The 26,239-nt window shown below is 37.7% G+C and overlaps 1 protein-coding gene across 2 annotated transcripts in view; it reads left to right on the forward strand.

Moving 5' to 3' along the window:
• The window catches only part of ZCCHC4 (zinc finger CCHC-type containing 4), a 56,759-nt gene that overhangs the window by 9,774 nt on the left and 20,746 nt on the right, over positions 1-26,239 (forward strand). For both annotated transcript variants that reach the window (XM_061164488.1, XM_061164489.1), the window contains exons 4-6: positions 13,251-13,526; positions 13,951-14,031; positions 21,907-21,979. In XM_061164488.1, the coding sequence (XP_061020471.1) occupies positions 13,251-13,526; positions 13,951-14,031; positions 21,907-21,979 (430 nt within the window). The remainder of the gene's footprint in view (positions 1-13,250; positions 13,527-13,950; positions 14,032-21,906; positions 21,980-26,239) is intronic.

Genomic DNA, 26,239 nt, shown 5'->3' on the forward strand with positions numbered 1-26,239 from the left:
AAGAGGCTCTTTAGTTCCTCTTCACTTTCTGCCATTAGAGTTTTATATATATGTATCAATTTTTCAGATTCATCTCCATTATAGTTTATTACAAGATACTGAATATAGTTTCCTATGCTATACAGTAGAGCCTTGTTGCTTCTTTTTTATGTATAGTAGTGTATATTTACTAATCCAAAACTCCTAATTTATCTCTCCCTATCCTCCTTTCCCCTGAGGTAACCATAAGTTTTTTTCTATGTCTGTGTCACTCCTTTATTCTTGAATGGCATTGTATTTAAATATAAAATTATTCAGGTGTGTATTTTCCTTGGGATTTTGCAGTATTGCTTCATGTCCTCCAGAGCAGTGCTTCCTAATGATCTTTGTTAAAGGGTCAGTGTTTTGTTTGGTTGGTTGATTTATATTTTTATTTACAGTTCACTGGGATCGGATACTTCTATAATATAAAAATATAATTAGAAAATAAGATGAAAAAGAAGACATACAGAATGCAAGCCCACATTTTTTATTATTAGACTGAACAGACGTAAAAGTACTCTGCCTAAATGGTATCAAAATTTCTAAACATGTACTCTGAATGTCTGTCTTTGTCTGGTCAGGAACTAGAAGCACAATGGTGGCCAGCTCCAGAGCCTGGCCCTCTTTGCGGAGTGCTGTTCTAGAGTTAAGTAAATACTATAGATGTCTGGGGCCAGTTTGATTTTTTACCACCCAGCAGTTGACTTGATCTTTTTTCTTTGCTTTGAAATCTTGCATTTCTGTAAATATACTTCATTGATAGGATTCTAGGTTGGGAATATATTTTCTTCAGAGTTTAGAAGGCAGTGTTCCAGCTTCTTTTGTCTTCCTCATGGCTGTTGAGATCAGGTTCAACAAGTTCGTGTTCAACAAGTTCATTCCTGATCTCTTTTGTGTAACCTGTGACTTGTTTGATCCCTCCATCAATTTTTTAGAATCTTTATTCTTAGGGATGTGATATGTCATGAGGGTCTATCTTGATGTGAGTCTGTATTATTTTATTTTGCTGGGTGTTAGGTAAATCCTTGCAAACTGGAAACTCATTTTCTTGAATTCTGAGAAATTTCCCTAATTATGTCCCCAGTGCCAAAGAGTGAAAAACCAAGTCTTACATTAATTTATGGCTGAGTAAAACCCAGTTCTTGCTTAGTGATCTTCTGGAGTTGTCTTTGTGTGTGTTTTTTTGAGTTTGACTCTTGCCTTTCCTTTAAACTGCTTTTTAACACCTTTAACTTAGGAAAATTTCAAGCATACACAAGAGAAGAGAGAGCAGTGTAAAGAGCCTCCTTTATTCTTTGCAGTGTAAAAAGCCTGCCCTCACACCCAGCTTCATCAGTCATCAATATGAGGCTAATTTTGTTCCACCTGTACCCTCTACCCTCACCTTCAACCTGGACATTATTTAGTTCAAAATACTTATCTATGTATAGCAAGAGATAAGGCCTTTAAAAACATGATCACAATACCATTAAAATACTTAAAACATAAACAGTTTCTTAATGTTGTATATCATGTGCAGTTAGTAATCAACATTTCTCTGTTTACCTCATAAATGCCATTTTATAGTTGGTCTGTTCGTATCAGGATCCAGACAACCTTCACACACTGCAATTGGTTGATATCTTTCATTTTTTGAAGAATCAGAGTCATTTGTCTGATAGACTTTCCATATCTGAATTTGATTGATTGAATCCTGTAATATCATCAAACTTTTATTCTATCCCCTGTATTTCTTGGAGAGTAACGTGTTACCAAAATCAAGTTCAGTTTTGGTAGCAGACTCTTCTGTAAGTGGTGGGGAATATTTCCTTTAACATTTCATCAAAAGACAGATAATATATCATAGTTTTCTTCATTTCTTGTGCATGTAGCTCACTGAGTTTCTTTGATCTTTGGATACAGTTTTTAAAAATTTTAATCATTTTTTTTTTAAGCTTTCTCCCCGCTTTCCCTTCTTGGAGGTTCATTTTCACATATTTGGGCCCTTTGATGTTTCATTTTAGATAGTTTCTAGGGCTGTGTCTTCGAAGACCCCGATTTTTTTTTTTCTATAGTGTCTGAACAGCTGTTAGTCCTGAGTCCTGTCTAGCATGTTTTTCATTTCAGACATTTAAAAAATCTTCATAGGTTTGACTTTGGTCTTTTTCTGTTTTCCACATCTTTACTTTGGCTGTTGCTTTTGTCTGCCTTCTTGAACATATGGAATATAGTTATAATAAAATTGCTTTACTGTCTCTGTCTGCTGATTGCATTGTCTCTGTCATTTCTGAGCTGGTTTGAATTGATTTTTTTTCTCCTTCATCATGGGTCATGTTGTTTCTTTGCATACCTGATGCTGGCAATGTGATTTTTACCTCTTATATGGATATTTTGTATTCCTTTACCTATTTTTGAACTTGGTTCCAAGGTACAGTTAAATTACTTGTCTACAGTTTGATGTTCTTGAGCATGATTTGGCCAGCAGTAGTCTGTAGGCCGCATCTGGTCATGCCTCTTCGTTTCTGTTTGGTTTGTGGTTGCTTTTGTGCTCTGGTGATAGAATAGTAGTGATAGAGAATGGATGGCCATGCTCACAGTATTTACTGTCTGCTTGTTTACAGTCCCCTGCTTTTGAAGGCAGATCTTTAAGTCTTCTGGAGGATCAGAGCAGCCTTTGGGATGTGGCTGATTTCTCCCCACTCCTGGGGCCATACGTGCTGAGCACTGTACCCAGTGCGTGTGGATTTGGAGGCTTCCCACTCAGTGCCCTGGCTGATTGTCCCACCTGCCCCTTTGCACTGGCCCTTTCCCTCTCAGTGGGGAGTGTTTTCACGCGCCTGCTGACTAGTGTCAGCGTAGACTAGGGGGGACTCCCGTCAGGCCTCAGTGCGCTCACGGTCCGCTCTGCGCCCTCTGCACCCCGTGCTCTGACCTGTGGACCCAGCCCGTGGCCGCCATGAGTTCTGAACTCTGCCTCATGAACTGGTCATCGTGCTGCGTCTGGAGCCTTGGTCCTGTGTAGCCAGCTCTCCACGGTCAGGGAGCTGGACACCGTACCACTCGCTCGTCTCTTCCCGTCTCTCAGCATTTACTGTTTGGGCTGCCAGTCGTCCAGTATCTTAGCACTGTGGTTTCATATGTTTTAACCATTTTTTGAGGGCCAGGATGGTGAATCCTCTCTCTGTTGCTCTGTCTTGGCTGGATGTGGAAGTCTTCAACAATGAATAGTTACTAATGAAGGGTAATAGCAGTGAATTCAGGGTGTCTGTTGTTGACGAGGGTACTGGTTCCTTCCACTTGCATCTCATGTCTTGGGGGCCCTTTTCCCTACTGACGTTCTTACTTTGAATTACTATTAAAGTTGCTTTTAATGTTGTGTTTCTTTTTCTTTCCTGTCATAGACAGAGCTATCAAAAGAACAGTTTATCATAGAAATAGGAGCATTTAAATTACCAGCATGGTAAGCTTATTTCTTGCTGTAGCCTTTCAAAATATCTGTCACTGCCTTGGATGCTTTGAAGTGAAACTGCACTTAGATACAAAAAGTTTTAAAACCCACTTTGGTTCTATGTTAAGTTCACAATTTTTGCAGTGCAGTTCAGAGTTCAGTTCACCTGAAATCATATGACTCTTTTCAGACTCTTAAGAATCCTTTGGTGTGCTTAGATTTAGACATTTCTGACCTTCTATGGGCCATGATGGCTCAGACAATAAAGAATCTGCCTCCAATGCAGGAGACCCAGGTTTGACCCCTGAGTCAGGAAGATCCCCTGGAAAAGGGAATGGCTACCCACTCCAGTATTCTTGCCTGGAGAATCCTATGGACAGAGGAGCCTGGCAGGCCGCAGTTCGTGGTGTTGCGAAGACTCGGACATGACTGAGCAACTGACAGACAGACACATGAGCCATGATAATCTTATTTTTCTTTTGTCTTCCTACTGTGATTTCTTAGTTGGATTTTAAAAAATCAGCAGTTTTAAAAACATACTGTGATTGTCTTCTGTATTTAATCATCAGGATTAAAGGAAAAAAAAACCAAAATGATGACTTTGAAATCAGATATAAAGATGACTTGAAAGGGATCAACTAGGATATCTGGTATCATATTTTTTAAGGCTTTTGATTATTGTTTTGCTTTTTAAATTTTTTTTTTAGTTTCTATGGCCAGTTTTTTTTTTTTTTTTTACTTTATTTTTTTATTGAAGGATAATTGCTTTACAGAACTTTGTTGTTTTCTGTCAAACCTCAACATGAATCAGCCATAGGTACACATATACCCCTCCCTTTTGAACCTCCCTCCCATCTCCCTCCCCATCCCACCCCTCTAGATTGATACAGAGCCCATTTGAGTTTTCTGAGCCACACAGCAAATTCCCGTTGGCTATCTATTTTACATATGATAATGTAAGCTTCCATGTTACTCTTTCCATACATCTCACCCTCTCCCCATGTTCATAAGTCTATTCTGTATGTCTGTTTCTCCATTGTTGCCCTGTAAATAAGTTCTTCAGTACCATTCTTCTAGATTCTGTATATATGTGTTAGAATGCAATATTTATCTTTCTTTTTCTGACTCACTTCACACTGTATAACAGGTTCTAGGTTCATCCACCTCATCAGAACTGACTGAAACATGTTCCCTTTTATGGCTGAGTAATATTCCATTGTGTGTATGTACCACAACTTCTTTATCCATTCATCTGTCAGTGGACTTCTAGGTTGCTTCCATGTTCCAGCTATTGTAAATAGTGGTGCAATGAACAATGGGATACTTGTGTCTTTTTCAGTTGGTTTCCTCAGGGTATATACCTAGGAGTAGGATGGCTGGGTCATATTGTGATTTTATTCCTAGTCTTTTAAGGAATCTCAATACCATCTTCCGTAGTGGTTGTATCAGTTTACATTCCCACCAACAGTGCAAGAGCATTCCCTTTTCTCCACACCCTCTCCAGCATTTATTGTTTGTAGACTTTTTGATGATGGCCATTCTGACTGGTGTGAGATGATATCTCATTGTGGTTTTGATTTGCATTTCTCTAATAATGAGGGATGTTGAGCATCTTTTCATCTGTTTGTTAGCCATCTGTACGTCTTTTTTGGAGAAATGTCTGTGGTCTATTTCCACTTTTTAATTGGGTTGTTTGTTTTTCTGGCATTGAGTTGTATGAGCTGCTTGTATATTTTGGAAATTAATCCTTTGTCAGTTGTTTCATTTGTTATTATTTTCTCCCATTCTGGGGGTTGTCTTTTCCCCTTGCTTATAGTTTCCTTTGCTGTGCAAAAGCTTTTAAGTTTAATCAGGTCCCACTTGTTTACTTTTGTTTTTATTTTTGTTACTCTAGGAGGTGGGTCATAGAGGATCTTGCTTTGATTTGTGTCATTGAGGGTTCTGCCTATGTTTTCCTCTAAGAGTTTCTGGTCTTACATTTAGGTCTTTAATCCATTTTGAGTTTATCTTTGTGTATGGTGTTAGGAAGTGTCCTAATTTCATTCTTTGACATGTAGCTGTCCAGTTTTCCCAGCCCCATTTATTGAAGAGGCTGTCTTTGCCTCATTGTATATTCTTGCCTCCTTTGTCAAAAATAAGGTACCCATAGGTGCATGGGTTTATTTCTGGGCTTTCTATCTTGTTCCATTTGTCTATATTTCTGTTTTTGTGCCAGTACCATACTGTCTTGATGATTGTAGCTTTGTAATATAATCTGAAGTCAGAAAGATTGATTCCTTCAGCTCCATTCTTCTTTCTCAGGACTGCTTTGGCTCTTCAGGGACTTTTGTGTTTCCATATGAATTGTGAAATGTTTTGTTCTAGTTCTGTGAAAAATGCCATTGGTAATTTGATAGAGATTGCATTGAATCTGTAGATTGTGTTTGGTAGTATAGTCATTTCGTAATATTAATTCTTCCTAACCAGGACCATGGAATATCTCTCCATCTGTTTATGTCATCTTTGATTTCTTTCATGAGTGTCTTATAATTTTCTGTATACAGTTCTTTTGTCTCCTTAGATAAGTTTATTCCTAGATACTTAATTCCTTTTGTTGCAATGGTGAATGGGATTGATTTCTTAATTTCTCTTTCTGATTTTTCATTGTTAGTATATAGAAATGCAAGTGATTTCTGTGTATTGATTTTGTATCCTGCAACTTTGCTAAATTCACTGATTAGCTCTAATAATTTTCTGATACTGTCTTTAGGGTTTTCTGTGTACAGTATCATCATCTGCCAACAGTGAGAGCTTTGCTGCTTCTTTTCCAATCTGGATTCCTTTTTTTTTCTCTTCTCTGATTCCTGTAGCTGGGATTTCCAAAGCTATGTTTAGTTGTGGTGAAAGTGGACAACCTTGTCTTGTTCCTGATCTCAGGGGGAATGCTTTCAGTTTTTCACATTGAGAAGAATGTTTGCTGTAGGCTTATCATATATGGCCTTTACTATGTTGAGGTAGGTTCCTTCTGTGTACGTTTTTTGAAGAGTTTTAATCATAAATGGGTGCTGAATTTTGTCAAAGGCTTTTTCTGCATCTATTGACATGATCATATGGTTTTTATCTTTCAGTTTGTTAATATGGTATCTCACATTGATTGATTTGCATATATTGAAGAGTCCTTGCGTTCCTGGAGTAAACCCAACTTGATCATGGTGTATGAGCTTTTTGATGTGTTGCTGAATTCTGTTTGCTAAAATTTTGTTAAGGATTTTTGCATCTGTGTTCATCAGTGATATTGGTCTTTAGTTTTCTTTTTTTGTGTTGTCTTTGTCTGGGTTTGATATCAGGGTGGTGGTGGCCTCGTAGAATGAGTTTGGAAGTGTTCCTTCCACTGCACTTTTTTGAAAGAGTTTTAAAAGAATAGGCATTAATTCTTCTCTAAATGTTTGATAGAGTTCTCCTGTGAAGCCATCTGGTCCTGGACTTTTGTTTTTTGTGAGATTTTTGATCACAGCTTCAATTTCGGTGCTTGTAATTGGGTTGTTCATAATCTCTATTTCTTCCTGGTTTAGTCTTGGAAGATTGAACTTTTCTAAGAATCTGTCCATTTCTTCCAAGTTATCCATTTTATTGCCCTATAGTTGCTCATAATAGTCTCATAATCCTTTGTATTTCTGCATTATCTGTTGTAACCTCTCCTTTTTATTTCTAATTTTGTTGATTGATTCTTCTCTCTCTTTTTCTTGATGAGTCTGTCTAAAGGCTTGTCAGTTTTGTTTATCGTATGAGGAACCAGCTTTTAGCTTTATTAATCTTTACTATTCTTTCTTTCATTTCTTTTTCATTTATTTCTGCTCAGATCTTTATGATTTCTTTCCTTCTACTAATTTTGGGGGTTTTTTTGGTTCATCTTTTTCTGTTCATTTTAAAGTTAGATTGTCTATTTGATGTTTTTCTTGTTTTTTGAGGTAGGATTGTATTGCTGTAAACTTCCCTCTTAGAACTGCTTTTGCTGCATCCCATAGGTTTTGAGTTGTCGTGTTTTCATTGTCATTTGTTTCTAGATATTTTTCAATTTTCCTTTTGATTTCTTCAGTAATCTATTGGTTATTTAGAAACATGTTGTTTAATCTCTATGTGTTGTGTTTCTTACAGTTTTTTTTCTTGTATTTGATATCTAGACTCATAGCGTTGTGGTCGGAGAAGATGCTTGATACGATTTCAATTTTCTTAAATTTACTGAGGTTTGATTTGTGACTTAAGATGTGGTCTATCCTGGAGAATGTTCTGTGTGCACTTGAGAAGAAGGTGTATTCTTCTGCATTTGGATGGAATGTCCTGAAGATAACAATGAGATCCGTCGCATCTAATGTATCATTTAAGACTTGTGTTTCCTTATTAATTTTCTGTTTTGATGATCTGTCCACTGGTGTGAGTGGGGTGTTAAAGTCTCCTACTATTATTGTGTTACTGTTAGTTTCTTCTTTTATGTCTGTTAGTGTTTGTCTTATGTATTGAAGTGCTCCTATTTTGGGTGCATAGATATTTACAATTTTTATGTCTTCCTCTTGGATTGATCTCTTGATCATTATATAGTGTCCTTCCTTATCTCTTGTAATCTTCTTTATTTTAAGGTCTATTTTGTCTGATATGAGAATTGCTACTCCAGCTTTCTTTTGCTTCCCATTTGCGTGGAATATATTTTTCCATCCTCTCACTTTCAGTCTGTATGTCTTTAGGTCTGAAGTGGATTTCCTGTAGATAACATATAGGTGGGTCTTGTTTTGTATCCATTTAGCTGGTCTGTGTCTTTTGGTTGGAGCATTTAATCCATTTACATTTAAAGTAATTATTGATATATATGTTCCTGTTGCCATTTTTTTAATCACTTGGGGTTGATTTTATAGATCATTTTTCTTCTCTTGTATTTCCTGACTATATAAGTCCCCTTAACATTTGTTGTAAAGCTGGTTTCGTGGTACTGAATTCTCAAATTTTGCTTGTCTGAAAAGCTTTTTGTTTCTCCATCAATTTTGAATGAGATCCTTGCTGGGTACAGTAATCTTGGTTGTAGATTTTTCCCTTTCAGTACTTTAAATATATCCTGCCGTTCCCTTCTGGCCTGCAGAGTTTCTACTGAAATATCAGCTGTTAAGCATATGGGGTGTCCCTTATATGTTACTTGTTGCTTCTCCCTTGCTGGTTTTAATATTCTTTCTTTGAACTATGGACAGAGGTTCATGACATTGTACAGGAGACAATGGATCAAGACCATCCCCAAGAAAAAGAAATGCAAAAAAGCAAAATGTCTGTCTGAGGAGGCCTTATAAATAGCTGTGAAAAGAAGAGAAGCCAATGATTCATATCAATGTATGACAAAACCCAAAAAAAAAAAAAAAAAGATGATAGATTACCTACATTGATTGGTTGAATCTTGTATTACTGGAATAAATTCTACTAGATCACAGTTAAAAAAAAAAAAAAAAAAAGAAAGAAGAGAAGCCAAAAGCAAAGGAGAAAAGGAAAGATATACCCATTTGAATGCAGAGTTCTAAAGAATAGCAAGGAGAGATAAGAAAGCCTTCCTCAGAGATCAATGCAAAGAAACAGAGGGAAACAACAGAATGGGAAAGACTAGAGATCTCTTCAAGAAAATTAGAGACACCAAGGGAACATTTCATGCAAAGATGGGCTCAGTAAAGGACAGAAATGGTATGGACCTAACAGAAGTAGAAGATATTAAGAAGAGGTGGCAGGAATACACAGAAGAACTGTACAAAAAAGATCTTCAGGACCCAGTTAATCGCAATGGTGTGATCACTCACCTAGAGCCAGACATCCTGGAGTGTGAAGTCAAGTGGGCCTTAGGAAGCATCACTATGAACAAAGCTAGTGGAGGAGATGGAATCCCAGTTGAGCTATTTCAAATCCTAAAAGATGATGCTGTGAAAGTGCTGCACTCAATATGTCAGCAAATTTGGAAAACTCAGCAGTGGCTACAGGACTGGAAAAGGTCAGTTTTCATTCCAGTCCCAGAGAAAGGCAATGCCAAAGAATGCTCAAAATACCATACAGTTGCACTCATCTCACACACTAGCAAAGTAATGTTCAAAATTCTCCAAGCCAGGCTTCAGCAATACGAGAACCGTGAACTTCCAGATGTTCAAGCTGGTTTTAGAAAAGGCAGAGGACCAGAGATCAAATTGCCAACATCCACTGGATCATCTAAAAAGCAAGAGAGTTCCAGAAAAACATCTATTTCTGCTTTATTGACTATGCCAAAACCTTCGACTGTGTGAATCACAGTAAACTGTGGAAAATTCTGGAAGAGATGGGAATATCATACCACCTGACCTGCCTCTTGAGAGACCTATATGCAGGTCAGGAAGCAACAGTTAGAACTGGACATGGAACAACAGACTGGTTCCAAATAGGAAAAGGAGTACATCAAGGCTGTATATTGTCACCCTGCTTACTTAACTTATATGCAGAGTACATCATGAGAAATGCTGGGCTGGAAGAAGCACAAGCTGGAATCAGGATTGCCGGGAGAATTATCAATAACCTCATATACGCAGATAACACCAGCTTTACATCAGAAAGTAAAGAAGAGCTAAAGAGCCTCTTGATGAAAGTGAAAGAGGAGAGTGAAAAAGTTGGCTTAAAGCTCAACATTCAGAAAACTAAGATCATAGCATCCGGTCCCATCACTTCATGGCAAATAGATGGGGAAACATTGGCTGACTTTATTTTGAGGGGGCTCCAAAATTACTGCAAATGGTGATTGCAGCCATGAGATTAAAAGACGCTTACTCCTTTGAAGGAAAGTTATGACCAACCTAAACAGCATAGTAAAAGGCAGAGACATTACTTTGTCAACAAAAGTCCATCTAATCCAGACTATGGTTTTTCCAGTAGTCATGTATGGATGTGAGTGTCCGACTGTGAAGAAAGCTGAACTCCAGAGAATTGATGCTTTTGAACTGTGGTGTTGGAGAAGACTCTTGAGAGTCCCTTGGACTGCAAGGAGATCCAACCAGTCCATCCTAAAGGAGATCAGTCCTGGGTGTTCATTGGAAGGACTGATGCTGAAGCTGAAACTCCAATACTTTGGCCACCTAATGTGAAGTTCTTACTCATTTGAAAAGACCCTGATGCTGGGAAAGATTGAGGGCAGAAGGAGAAGGCAATGACAGAGGATGCGATGGTTGAATGGCATCACCGATTCAATGGACATGAGTTTGGGTAGGCTCTGGTTGTTGGTCATGGACAGGGAGGCCTGGTGTGTTGCAGTTCATGGGGTCGCAAAGAGTCATACAGGACTGAGTGACTGAACTGAACTGAACTGAACTGAACTTTGTGTTTAGTCTTTGTTAGTTTGAACAGTATGGGTCTCGGCATATTTGTCCTTGGGTTTATCCTGTATGGGACTCTTTGTGCCTCTTGGACTTGATTATTTCCTTTTCCACGCTGGGGAAATTTTCAGCTATCATCTCTTTAAAATTTTCTCATACCTTTTCTTTTTCTCTGCTTCTGGGACCCCTATAATTCGAATGTTCAGTTCAGTTCAGTTCAGTCGCTCAGTCGTGTCTGACTCTTTGCAACCCCATGAATCGCAGTACCGAGGCCTCCCTGTCCATCACCAACTCCCGAGTTTACTCAGACTAATGTCCATCGAGTCGGTGATGCCATCCAGCCATCTCTATTAGCTTACTCCTTGGAAGGAAAGTTATGACCACCCTAGATAGCATATTAAAAAGCAGAGACATTACTTTGCCAACAAAGGTCCATCTAGTCAAGGCTATGGTTTTTCCAGTGGTCATGTATGGATGTGAGAGTTGGACTGTGAAGAAAGCTGAGCGCTGAAGAATTGATGCTTTTGAACTGTGGTGGTGGAGAAGACTCTTGAATTCGAATGTTAGTGTGTTTGATATTGTCCCAGAGGTCCATGATTTGAGGTCTCCTCAATTCTTTTCATTCTTTTTACTGTATTCTGCTCTTCAGAAGTTATTTCCACCATTTTCTCTTCCAGCTCATTGATTTGTTCTTCTGTTTGAGATATTCTGCTATTGATTCCTTGTAGAGTATTTTTAATTTCAGTAATTGTATTGTTTGTCTATGTATGTTTATTCTTTAATTCTTCTAGGTCTTCTTTAATTGATTCTTGAATTTTCTCCAGTTTGTTTTCAAGATTTTTGATCATCTTTACTATCATTATTCTGAATTCTTTTTCAGGTAGTTTGCCTATTTCCTGTTCACTTATTTGGACTTCTGTGTTTCTAGTTTGTTCCTTCATTTGTGTAGTATTTCTCTGCCTTTTCATTATTTTTTTTTCTTTTTAACTTATTGTGTTTGAGATGTCCTTTTCCCAGGCTTTAAGTTTGAATTCTTTTTTTCTTTTGGTTTCTGCCCTCCTAAGGTTGATCCAGCGGTTTGTGTAAGCTTTGAATAGGGTGAGGTTTGTGCTGAGTTTTTGTTTGTTTGTATGTTTTTCCTCTGATTGGCAAGGCTGAGTGAGGTGGTAATCCTGTCTGCTGATGATTGGGTTTGTATTTTGGGGGTTTTTTTGTTGCTTAGATGAGGCCTCCTGCACAGGGTGCTACTGGTGGTTGGATAATGCCTTGTATTCAAGTGGTTTCTTTTGTGTGAGTTCTCACTATTTGATACTCCCTCGGGTTAGATCTCTGGTAGTCTAGGGTCTTGGAGTCAGTGCTCCCACTCCAAAGGCTCAGGGCTTGATCTCATGAAATGGACTGTTGTCCACCATAAAATGCCCGTGGTACTGCACCCTGTTCCTGTTCTCCAGGTTCCGGTAACTCATTGTCAGAAGGTTGCTGGCACAGCATCAAAACCAAGCTGCTCTGCTCAACTTTGAGTGCTCGAGAGATGAAGGATTCCTCTGAGTCCTCCAGAGTGCTGGCTTAATGAGTTACTGGTCCCTGTAACTCCAGCTCCAAAACCCTGTGGAGCAGCAGAAAAGTCCCCAGAAGGGCACTTCTGCACACCAGCCTGTGGAACCCCAGAGATGGGCAGGACAGAATGTTCTGCTGTTTTGCACGTGAGCTTCTCAGAACTGCCTCCATCAGTACTGCTAAGAATAGAGGAACTTTGTGGGAACATTTTTTCTTTTAAGAGGTAATTTTTCTTGCTAAGTATGCCATAAGAAATTGAAGAATGATCTTAATTTCTCATTTTAAAATGACTGTCTTACTGAGCCAGACTGTTTAACACTTCCAAGTTAGAATACATGGATTTGTCAATAAATTTAAAGGTGATAGTAGTCTCCATTACTACTAAGTTGTTTGAGTAATATATTATATTCACATTTTAAATGAATATTGATCTTCATCCAGTGGCTAAATTGGAGCATCTCAATTCTTATGAAATCGCTGATCCTTTTCTACTTTTAGGTGTGCAGCCAGACATAAATTCTAGCCAACATTCCATAGAGTTTTTTGTACCTTTACTTCTTTATACAGCACTCTTTGGGCTTCACAGGTGACGCTAGTGGTTAAAGAACCAGTCTGCTAATGCAGGAGACATAAGTGACACAGGTTTGATCCCTGGGTTGGGAAGATACCCTGGAGGACGGCACAGCAACCCACTCCAGTATTCTTGCCTGGAGAATCCCATGGACAGAGGAGTCTGGTGGGCTACAGTCCATAGGGCTGCAAAGAGTTGGACATGACTGAAGTGACTTAGCGTGCATGCATAGCACTCTTTAAGAAGTAATACTTTTTGCATATTAAAACTGGCAAAAATCAAATGCCTTTAAGGTAACCAACTTAGAATGTATTGCTTTCTGTTTTGTTGTGTCTTGAAGGTACTTGAAGTTTATTGAGTTGCCCTTGTCTCAGAGAAAGTTTTGTCAGAGCTGTCAGCAGTTGCTGTTGCCGGATGATGAGGAGAAGCATCGTGAACATCAGGTAATGGGTGATGTTTCTATCACCCAGTTAAAAAGGCCCAGTAAACTCCTTTATCCACTGGAAAACAAGAAGACAAATGCCCAGTATCTGTTTGCTGACCGGAGCTGTCTGTTCTTGGTAGACCTGCTCTCGAACCTTGGATTCAGAAGAGTACTGTGTGTTGGGACCCCAAGGTATGTGATAACAGTGTTTTAAAGGCTTCTCCCATCACCACTGTCTAAACTGTAAGAAAATGTAGTGAGTAGTTATTTACTGTATAGAGGGTACAACATGCAACCCCAAGTATACAGTATAGTCCTTCTCTGAAGGAGTTTGTAATCTTTATTCCATTCAAGAGAAATCTTTATAGATTTCTGATGTATGACAGGAGATTCTGGCTTGATTCTTCAGTTATTTATTATTAATTCTAGAGTTTTCTGTTTTAGTATTTCAACATACTTCAGAATTGAAACTTTGCTTATACCTACCAAATTTTCTTCAGTGTTTCATTGAAATGTTAGAAATATCAGGAGACCATTGATGGGTTTTTTGTTTTTTTGCTTGTTACATGTGACATTAGTTGTTTCTTACTAAATTTGCTTTCACTAATTGCTTTAGGTTACATGAGCTGATCAGGTTGAAAGAATCAGGTGACAAGAAGTCTAACATTAGAAGTCTTTTATTGGATATTGATTTTCGGTATGTTTACAAAGTATAATATTTTTTCTCCTTCATTGTGATCTGTTTCTTTTTAATGTTTTCCTTTTACTAATCCTGTTATAATCCTTTACTTAATATAGAAGTAGTAATTGTTTATATAGTATTTCTTCAGTTAGATAAACTCAACATGTAAAAGTGAAAGTCACTCAGTCATGGCTGACTCTTTGCAACCCCATGGACTATACAGTCTGTGGAATTCTCCAGGCCAGAATACTGGAGTGTGTAGCCTCTCCCTTCTCCAGGGGATCTTCCCAACCCAGGGATTGAACCCGTTTCCCGCATTACAGGTGGGTTCTCTACCAGCTGATAGGGAGGCAGTAGGCTTTTTGCTAGTATGCTTCCTGAATTTTTTCTGTGAATGTACCTAGTTGTCTTTGGCTTATAATTTAGACATACATTTCTATTGAGTGAAATTTCTTCTTATATACTTACTTTTCAAGGGTAATTCTGAATTTCCTCTAGGATTTTGTTTTATCATAATGTCTTAAATGTGATAAGATGTGTATTTTAATGTTTTTATTGAAGGATGTGCATACTGTCTTTCACTGGATGAAGCCTGAAGTGAAGTGCTAACTAAGAAATAGGTCCCGAGGCAGAGGCTAATTAATAGGCAAACAGATAAGCTTTGTGGGAGAGAATCAGAATTAAGCAGCACCTGATATGTTGGAACAAACAGATGAGACAGTGGACCACGTCTTGATTCTTCCCTCTGGGGGTAATTGAGAAGATTTTTGATTTACAGTACAGGATGGCAAATGTGTCCATCCACAGGCTTTGATTCTGTAAACTTGTAGTACTTTTCCTAGTTTCTGTAATTGTTTGAATTCCAGGAGATCATGGTAAGTCTATGAGATACCATACCCTTAGTACATTTTTCTTATTCTTGAGTGTATTGAAGGAATCAGTCTTTGAGGTTTTTTTTTTTGTTTGTTTAATCTGATAGAACCTATTTGGCCAATATTCCAGTAGTTGTGTTCTCTCCAGTATTACTCAGATTCTCTGTGAAATTACATATGCTTTTTCTCCCTAAAAACAAGGCAGACAGAATTTTAAAGTGTAGAAGTCACAATAAAAAGTACAGCTTTCATCATTTATTTTTCTTTAGATTTCCAAGTCAGCTTTGGGTTATCTACTGTAAGCATGTACATGTCTCAGAAATAACCCACATTTTCTACAACTCTGATTCCTTATTAACAAGACAAGCACACACTTTACAAATACCTGTTTGATGTTAGTAATCTTTGGGAAAATGGAATTCCATGAGTGATAATACAGACTTCTTCTTAAAGATAAACCCAATTTCTTTTTTAAAATTGAGATATAACTCATTTAAAATAGACCATTTTAAAGTGTGTATTTCAGCAGTTTTTGGTATATTCACTGTTTTGCATCTGCAATCTATCACCCATAACTCCAGAACATTTTTAATCACACTAAAGAGAAACTCCTTACTTCTCCTGATAAGCTCCTTACTTCTCCTGATAAGCATCAGTCTTCTTTCTTTCATCCAGATTTGTCTCTTCTGGATATTTTATATAAATGGAATCATACACTATATGACCTTTGTGTCTGACCTTTTTCACTTAGCATAATGTTGTCAAGATTCCTCCATGTCATAGCATATAAGTGTACTTCCTTTTATGACTGTATACTATTCCATTGAGTGAATATATCAATTTCTTTTTTAACTACCTTGTTTATTTCCTAAAGTATTATTAAATTATTATAAAAGTATTATTTTAAAGGTAGAAATTTAACTTTTAAGTTCTTATAACATGAAATATTAACTATAACATATTTAGTAAATGCTTGTCCCATGTCAAACCCTATTCTAAATTCTTTGGTTCCCACAATAGCCCTCTAGGATAGTTGCTATTAATATTCTCCTTTCCTCAGAATAGAAAACTGAGGTACAAAGAAATTAAGTATCTTGACCAAAGTCACAGTTATAATTGTCCTATGGTAATTCTATGTTTAAATTCTTGAAGTACTCCCAAACTGTTTTCCAGGGTGACTGCACTGTTTTTTTCTTTCCCAACAGCAATATATGAGAGTTCCAATTTCTTCGCATGCTCATGAACACTTGTTATTGTCTGTCTTTTTGAAATAGTGGCTCATTGTGGTAATGATGTTGAGTACCTTTTCATGAATTTATGGCCAATTGTTTATCTTTTTGGAGAAATGTCTATTCAATCATTTGCTCAATTTTTAAAATTGATTATTTGGCTTATTGTTGAATTGAAAGAGTACTTAATATATTCGGGTACTAGACTCCTATCAGATATATAATTCATAAATATTTTCTCTCATTCTGTGGGTTGTCTTTTCACTTTTATGTAGTCAAAAGTTATTCTCTTTTCTTTGGTTGCTTGTGTTTTAGGTGTCATACCAAGAAACTATTAACCTAGTCTAAAAGCATGAATATTTACACTTGTTTTCTTCTAAGAGTTTTTAATTTTTAGTTCTTACATTTAGTTAATTTTGAGTTAGTTTTTTAGTATGATGTGAGGTAGGGGTCCAGTTTCATTCTTTACCTATGGATATCCAGTTGCCTTTGCACCATTTGTTTAAATGATTATTCTTTTCCCATTGAATGCTCTTGGAACCTTGAAAACCACATGACCATATATCTGTGCATTTATCCGTAGACCTTAAATTCTATTCCATTTATCTGTGTCTGTCCTTATGCCAGGCCCATGCAATCTTAATTGTTGTTTTGTAGTGAGTTTTGAAATTGGGAAGTGTGCATCTTTCAACTTAATTCTTTTCCGAGATTATTTTGGCTATTGTGGGTTTATTGCATTTCTGTATGAGTTTTATAATTACCTACTCAGTTTTTGTAAAAAGCTTGCTGAGCTTTTTATAGGAGTCACACTGAATTTGTAGATCAATTTGAGGGGTTGTTGTTTAGTTACTAAGTCGTATCCAACTTGTTTGTGACCCGGTGCACTATAGTCCACTGGGTTTCTCTGTCCATGGGATTTCCCAGGCAAGAACACTGGAGTGGGTTGCTATGTCTTTCTCCGGGGGATCTTCCTGACCCAGAGGTTGAACCCACATCTTTCCATCTTAAGTGTTCTGTTTCATCAATGTGAGCTATTTTTCCGTTTATTTAGCTCTTCTTTAATTTCTTTAAACAATATTTTGTAGTTTTCAGTGTGCAGGACTTGCACTTCTTCTGTTAAATTTATTCCTAAACACTTCATTCTTTCTGTTGTTTTTATAAATTAAATTTTTAAAAAATTTTATTTTGTTTTGTTCATTGCTCATGCCCTGATTTACTTGTTTTTTTTTTAATTGCAATAAAACATACATAGTATAACATTTACCATGTTAGCCAGTTTTTTAAGTATACCATTCAGTAGTGTGAAGTAAGTGAAGTATATTCACATCAGTGTGCACTGTCCTTCAAAACACTTTTTTGCATCTTATCTGATTTAGTTTTATTTTTTTTTAAGTTAATCACTGTAACATTAATTTTTTAAAAATTGCTTAAAAAGAAATTCTAAGTCTTATTACTGGTTTACTTTTAACTTGAAAGATTTATATTGTGCTTTAACTCTTCTGCCTTAAATGCCATACCTTGCAGTTTCACCTTTCTTGAGCCTATAGTTAAATCCCCTGGTCTGAGTAGGGAGTAGGTGATGTAGATAAAGTTGTTTTATAACCTATGGAACACACAGATGCTTTTTTCTTTCTGTGTCTGCAAACCTCTGTGTGTGTTGCAAACAAAAGCTGAAGGTATTGAACTATGGTCTCCTGGCTCAGCTTCTTTGATAGCTCCTCTATTTTTGAGTCACTTCTGTAAAAGGTCAACATTGAGTGCTAAGAGAGAGCCGGTTTAATTGAAATACGTTACTAGTCAGAATGAACTCTGCCTGTTGCCTGTATTTACATTATGATGGAGTGTGGGGTTGGTTCACATTTTTCACAGAGACCACGATTAAATCAGGGAAACATTCCTGTGTAGTATAGTGTGGCAGTAGATAGTTCCTTTGGCACTTTGCATTTGGCTTGTTGTTGCCCTACAGAAGGTCTGTGCAGAGCTGAGAGACCTACCTCAACTCTAGGGCTCTGTGTATATGTGCTGTAAGTGCTCTTTCCTTTCGTTCCCTCCTTCCTTCCCTTTATTTTTGCCCGCACTGGGTCTCTGGGTATGGGCTTCCTCTAGTTGAAGCAAACGGGCATCCTATTGCAGTGGCTTTTCTTGTAGCAGAGCACAGGCTCTAGAGTGCAGGCTGAGGTGTCGTGGCTCGCAGTCTTAGTTGCCTTGTAGCATGTCAGATCTTCCTGGACCATGGACAGAATCCATGTCCCCTGCATTGGCAGGTGAATTCTTAACCACTGGGCCACCAGGCAAGTCCAAAATGTCCATTTCTGAGCATCTAAGGTATGAACTTCTTAAAGAGATGGAATACCAGATCACCTTACCTGTCTCTTGAGAAATCTCTATGCGGGTCAGGAAGCAAGCGTTAGAACCGGACATAGAACAATGGACTGGTTCAAAATTGGGAAAGGAGTATGTCAAGGCTGTATACTGCCACCTTGGTTATGTAACTTATATGCAGAATACATCATGCGAAATGCCAGACTGGATGAATCTCAAGCTAGGATCAAGATTGCCAGGAGAAATATCAACAACCTTAGATGTGCAGTTGATACCACTCTATAATGGCAGAAAGCAAAGAGGAACTAAAGAGCCCCTTGATGAAGGTGAAAGTGGAGAGTGAAAAAGCTGGCTTAAAACTCAGCATTCAAAAAAAGAAGATCATGACATATAGTCCCATCACTTCACAGCAAATAGATGGGGGAAAAGTGGAGACAGTGACAGATTTTATTTTCTTGGCCTCCAAAATCACTACAAACAGTGACTACATGAAATTAAAAGATACTTTCTCCTTGGAAGAAAAGCTATGACAAACCTAGACAACGTTTTAAAAAGCAGAGACATCAGTTTGCTGACAAAAGTCCATATAATCAACGCTATGGTTTTTCCAGTAGTCATGTATGTATGAAAGTTCGACCATAAAAAAGGCTGAGTGCCACAGAACTGATTCTTTTGAATTGTGGTGCTGGAGAAGACTCTTGAGGGTCCCTTGGAGAGCAAGGAGATTGAACCAGTCAGTCCTGAATATTCATTGGAAGGACTGATGCTGAAGCTGAAGCTTCAGTACTTTGGCCACCAGATGCAAAGAGCTGACTCACTGGAAAAGACCATGATGCTGGGAAAGACTGAGGGCAGGAGAAGAAAGGGCTGACAGTGGAGGAAATGGTTGATTGCATCACTGACTTGATGGATATAAGTTTGAGCAAAGTCCAGGAGATAGTGAAGGACAGTGAAGCCCGGCATGCTGGAATCTATGGAGTTGCAAAGAATCAGATGCGACTTAGCAAGTGAGCAACAAAGAAAAAGAAAATATGAAGTTAACATTTGCTAAGATGGATTTCTGTATGCTCCAATTTTAGCATGAAAGATGTGAAATTCTGTTTGGCAAACTACATCCAAATAAAGTTATATCAAAAAGCTGAATTTCTTAGGTTCATTTCGTGAACTAATTTTATTCGGCTCTTGATTACATTTCCTGTGTGTAGAACATGTTTCATACTTGGTAACTGGCTCTCATTTAAAGAGAATGAATGGCCAAATTAAATGGATGTCCTTTTGAGCAGTTTTCAAGTGTATGCATTACTGATTGGTTTTGTTTGCCTTATTCAATGGAGAGAATAATTCTTTGTGGCCAATTTCATTTTAAGAGGGTAATGCTGAGTGATTTTTTGTAATTTAAAATATGAATAATTATGCTCCCTTATTTGTGTTTGATGGAAGCTTAGAGCTGAAACCTTGGCTTTTTTCTCTCTCTGGCTCTGCCCACTGCTGCTGAGAACATTTTGGACAAGTGTGCTGTGCTGAATTTTTGTAAATAACATTTTCTTTTTTAATTAAAAAAAAAATACCTATTGCGTTATGAAGCAGTGAAAAAAGTAGAGGGCGATAGAAATACATTTAAAAAGGGATTGTATTTTTCCCTTGCTCACACAAAGCAGTGCAAGGGAGAACACCTCAGTGATGGTTGATCTACAACTGTACTTGTCTTAATATATATGTAAATTAAATAATTAATATGGATATATTATCGGCTATTTGGGATTTAGTTAAAGAGGAAGACATTTGTTAAATAATGGTAATTGACATTGTCCCACAGTTTCTGGAGTGTTCCTTAGGTTACAGTGTATAGTTTAAATATTTTCAGTTATTTAAGCCTTCTGTTTATTTCTTCAGTTTAAATTTATGTCAGCAGATGTACTAACAGTATCTTAAATGATATTAAGGGATATTGTATTGAGAATGGTGAACAGATGTTCTTCTGTCTCCACAGAATAAGAGGAAATGGGTTTAGATTACAGGAGGAGAAATTTTGGTTGGACATAAACCTAATTCCTTAATATTAGAGACATTGAGACATAAATCTTTATAGCTGGTATTTATTAAAATAATGATACCTGAAATCTCAGTATATGCTTTATAGCTGGCATTGTATTAAGCACTTTACATAATTATCTTATGTATTCTTACCTAGTCCTATGGGGTAGAAATCATTTTCCCATTTGGCAGATGAAGAAACTGGGGCTCAGATAGGTACAATAACTTACTAAAGTTATATAGCTAGTAACTGAGAGACTGAAGAGCTTGAAACCTTGCCCCCTGACTCTCGAGCTGTACTCTTAATTAACAGAAAGAGGATAAACTAGGCTTGTCCATTGTAGTAAATACTCAACATGGTTGGTGATCGTGCAGATGTATTAAATAACTGTGAGTAGAAGCAAAGAAGTGCCACGGTCATGATTTGGTTAAAGAAGTTGTATAAGTAAGTATGTGTCCATGATTTTTTTCAGTCTTTCCACTAGCTTATGTGTTCTGTAGAAGGATGGCGTGGTCCTGTGTGAATTGTTTTTGACAAACTATGCAAGTTCAGAATCCTATTGAGATGAAAGAGGTTTCTATATTACACGAAGAAAACCCTCAGAAGTCAGCAAGAAAGACATTAAGACCCATGGACATAGATAGGGAAAACAGAGATAGGCAGTACAAATAAAATTAAGGAAGAAAGAAGTTTCAGTTTTGTAAGAAATCAAGTAAATGCAAGTTTAAGCCATAAATGTGGTATGAATTTTGCCTAGTAAATTAGCAGAAAGTATAATGTGTTAATACCCAAAGCTGGTGTTCCCATTCATTAGTGATTGCATTTTAAAGTAGTATGTTAGAAGAATAAAATGATTCAATCCGTAAATAAATATCCTCTTTCCTGGCACTAATTCAGTAAATTTGAAATGCACATAAATTCTTTTTCTTATGTATTAAGAAGCATATTTTATTAAGCTAATTTGCAATAGACAAGAAAAACTCTGTATTAAATACCTTTTTTGTTAGCCACAGAAGAAAATAACAGCTGTTGAGCAGAAATGTTGATGTAGTATTTTCCTTAAAATTAATAACTATGAGAGACATATTTTAACTGCCAACCTGACTTAAGCTTAAAATGCATAATAATCTATCAGGAACATAATTATTTATTTATAATCTTCTGGTCCATAGGAATATGTGTGTTTTTTGTATATGAGTTTTCTGTAGTTTTCCCACTGACTTATTAAACTTGGGACCATAATCTAAGTTTGTTATTCATTCACTATTGTTAGCTTCTTGAGGTTTGGGGAAAGTATTCTTTATTTCAGAAACCTGAAGGATGATGAAATTGATTTTATTTAAGGTGTGATTTCATAATTTTAAAATTCAGTTTACATTTATTTACTATATAAGCTGTGACCAAATAACTACAGTAATAAATTATTTTACAGGTATTCGCAGTTTTATATGGAAGATAGTTTTTGCCATTATAATATGTTTAACCATCACTTCTTTGATGGAAAGGTAAGAGTTATGACCATTATCTCTTTCTTCTTTTCTTGTATTTCCTTCATTATTTTTCTACAGTCCCTCAAGAGCAAATGGTGGCTGTTCCTCCATTGATTGATATTTACTTTTGTTTGTTCACTGAGTGTTATTGAGCATCTAGGGGTGATCATGTTATTCACCTTTCATGCTTTTCACTGTTTCTTGGGTAAAGACCTACTTTCTCAGCAAGACCCATGTAGCTTTGTGTGATTTGACCCTGCCGCCCTCCAGCCTGTCTTCTCTCCGTTCCTGCTTTGCTGTTTGTATCCAGGACATGTGACATTCGTCTCAGGCTGGCCTTTCCATCACAGGGGCTTTTGCCATGCTGTTCCCTCCTTCTGCTCCCTCTTTGCCCAGTTAATTTTCACCTCATCCTTCAGAACCCTGTTCCAAGTTCCTTTCTCCAGCTTCCCCTACCCTCAGACAAGGTCAGGTTCTCCTTTGTAGATTTATGATACTGTAATTAAATAATTCTGTGGTTAGTTGTTTGATGTCTTCCTCTCTGATAAATTTCATGTCCCAGTTAAGGGGATTTATGGTTTTATTAAACTAATCCTTAAAAAATAGACAGTGTCAAGAGTTAACCCCAATCTATGAACTCTAGGTGATAATGATGTGTCAGTTTAGGTTCATCACTTTTAACAGATGTCCCACTCTGGTGGGGGATATTGGTAATGGGGGAGGGGTAGGAACAGGGGGTATGTAGGATATCTTTGAACCTTCCTCTCAGTTTCACTGTAAACTTAAAACTGCTCTTAAAAATTAGCCTTAAAAAAAGGAGAGTGGCTTAAAAAAAACCTTCTTTCAGTATGATGTTAATAATGTCCTTGTGAATAAACAACATACCAAGAACTGATATTTCTACTCTTGTTTTGAACTCTTTGTTAGTCCCATTACAAAATAAAATCTGTAACCAGCCAAGTAATCATACCTGACAGGAGGCTGGCCAAAAATATTTGAAATTATCAAGACTACCTGCAGCATATCCACACAAGTGCTGTGCTGCGCGTAGTTGCTCAGCCGTGTCCAACTCTTTGTGACCCCGTGGACTGTAGCTCTCCAGGCTCCTCAGTCCACGGGGATTCTCCAGGCAAGAATACTGGAGTGGGTTGTCATGCCCTTCTCCAGAGGATCTTCCCAACCCAGGGATCAAACCCAGGTCTCCCGCATTGTAGGCGGATTCTTCACTGTCTGAGCCACCAGGGAAGCCCAAGAATACCGACTGGAGCAGGTAGCCTATCCCTTCTCTAGGGCATCTTCCCAACCTGGGATTGAACCGGACGTCTCCTGCATTGCAGGTGTATTCTGTACCAGCTGAGCTATAGGAGAAGCCCATGTCCCTACATATATGCATATATATGTATTTTTAAAAAATGGTGAACTGTGCTTAAGTATATATTGTGCTTTAAGATATTAACTGACAGACTGAAAACCAAGAAGACCAAAAGACCTATGCATTTAGGAAATGAAAATAGATTCTAAATTGTTGGTTGGGATTGAAAAGTGGGTCTCCTGATTTAGTAGGTATAGCCAGTGATGTACTCCTCCCATCAGAATCAATTTAGCATTGGGATACACATTCTTCAGCAGTGAAAGCTATGAAAACCAAGTATTGAAGTAAATAGCAGTTACAATTAGATGTGTTTCACTGTTTCCTGAAGGGCTTATGTGGTTGATAATCACCAGAATTTGAGGACTGATTAGATGAGCTCTAAGGAGAACAAGAAATTAAAAAATCACTTGAGAGTAGATGAAAAGGGGCTTTTCACCTCAGACAGTGAGAGTAGGAAAAGGAGTGGAAAGAAGCGGGTTCAGAAGACATTTCACTGGTGGAGACCAGCAGACTTGGTGTAATTACTGTGTGTACACATGTCAATTATACCTCAATAAAAAAAAAGATGACTTGGTGATACGTGTGCTGGGGAAGAGGTCAAAGATACCATGGGGCCATGACCTGGGTTCATCTTTCATTCTTCAGAACACAGAGTGAGGAAGTTTGTAAGTGACATTTGGAAATGTTGAGTTTGTGGGGCTGGCAGAACATGGACATGCAAGTGTCCAGGGTGGCCTCTTGGCACTGTGGGGCCTTGAGCTCAGGGGTGCTGTCAGCGCTAGTGACACAGATGAGGGAGTAGCCGAGCATCTCCTACTGCCTGATGCTTCAGGAGTGGGTCAGGGATTCATTTTTTTGTTCTTAATACTAGACCATGACTTTGCTTTTTATTTTGAACCATAAAGACGAGTAAAATTAAATTTAAATACCTAACAGTTGGCCAGCAATTTTATATATTTCAAGAAAGTAACACATATTAGCATTTCTCTAGGAAATTCTATGGAAGTTTTATTGCGAGTTTATAGAATTACCTTGCAAGTTTCTAGAATAACCATTGGAATAAACTGTAAAGACTGAGCTTCATGTTTTCTTTCCTAGAAGAAAACAGTCATCCAAATCAGGCTCTCCTTTCTCTGTGTTTTAGGAGCAGCCTCTAAATAGCACTGCAGCTCTAGAGAATGATCTGTAGAAAACTATGGTTTAATGATTTTATTGTCTGCCCCTTTTCTACCTACTTGGAGTCAAGGTTTTCAGTAGAGATTACCATCTAATAATCAATCGCTAAAGTACTTAAGTGTCTACAAGATGCCTGTCTGTGAAGGCATATAAGCCTTTGAGGCACCAAGTGCCTTTGAGGATCTAAGCCTCTGCCACTGCATAGAACTCCACAGTTGGCTGGATTAAAAAGCAGAAGTTTCCTGTACAGGATTTTTTTCATAGCCACTAATATAGTCTCTCAAAAAATAAATGTCATACACCTTAATGGTTAGGGTGGTTAAAGTGTGTACAGAGGGTGCCTATTTAAAATGCTAGCCACCGAGATGAAGAAAAGAGTTAAGTTATTGTCAACTTCGGTGGCATACGCAGGTTATCTTGCTTCCCACCTTGTTTCCTAAGGTGATCCACCTTAGGACCCTCAGCCACTAAAAACAGTACACCCCACCATTGATTTCTTACCTGGAAAGGTACTCCTTAATGTTTTTTAAAAATTTTGTTAAGTGTTCAGGCTTTGTTTACTTTTTTTCTTCCATACTTATAACTTTTAGGGATTTGAAGGCTTTTCAATAACATCGTCTGTAATTTTAGTCCTTGATCGTGTAGGCAGGTTAAGGAAGTGCCAGGCAGCACTTGAAAAATGATTAACCTTCTTGACACCATCCTTTGCTGTAGGACTTCCAGGAGGAAGTTAATAAAGACTTTCTTAGAGAAAAGGGATTCGGGTGTTGTGATTTTTCCTTTCTTCAATTGGGTCTTCTAAGTTGATTTAATAGTAGAACAATATATATTTTATTATAAAGTACATATAGGTTTATTAAAGTTTAAATGCCATTAAACTTTAAAATCTTCTACTGTTTTGTATACTAAAAATGTTGATTTGCTTTTATAGATGAGTACTTGAAAGCTACTACAAAGTCAGTAGACTGGAGCTAGTATTATAGGTCTGTCTCTTGTTCATCTTTCCAGAAGCAAGAAAGGGATAAATATACTGGACAATTTTTAAGGTTAACTTTGCAGTTACTAGTTCAGTTCAGTCGCTCAGTCATGTCCGACTCTTTGCAACCCCATGGACTGCAGCACACCAGGCCTCCCTGTCCATCACTGGAGTCTACTCAAACTCATGTCCATTGAGTCAGTGATGCCATCCAACCATCTCATCCTCTGTCGTCCCCTTCTCCTCCTGCCTTCAATCTTTCCCAGCATCAGGGTCCCTTCAAATGAGTCAGTTCTTTGCATCAGGTGGCCAAAGTATTGGAGCTGCAACTTCAGCATCAGTCCTTCCAATGAATATTCAGAGCTGATTTCCTTTAGAGTGAACTGGCTTGATCTCCTTGTTGTCCAAGGGACTCTCAAGAGTCTTCTCCAACACCACAGTTCAAAAGCATCAATTTTTCCGTGCTCAGCTTTCTTCATAGCCCAACTCTTATATCCATACATGATTACTGGACAAACCATAGCCTTGACTAGACAGACCTTTGTTGGCAAAGTAATGTCTCTGCTTTTTAAAATGCTGTCTAGGTTGGTCATAACTTTCCTCCCAAGGAGTAAAGTGTCTTTTAATCTCATGGCTCCAATCACCATCTGCAGTGATTTTGGAGCACCCCCCCCCCCCCCAAAATGAAGTCGCTGTTTCCATTGTTTGCCCATCTGTTTGCCATGAAGTGATGGGACCAGATGCCATGTTC

Source organism: Dama dama, chromosome 17 (assembly GCF_033118175.1).
Source record: "Dama dama isolate Ldn47 chromosome 17, ASM3311817v1, whole genome shotgun sequence".
NCBI lineage: Eukaryota > Metazoa > Chordata > Mammalia > Artiodactyla > Cervidae > Dama > Dama dama.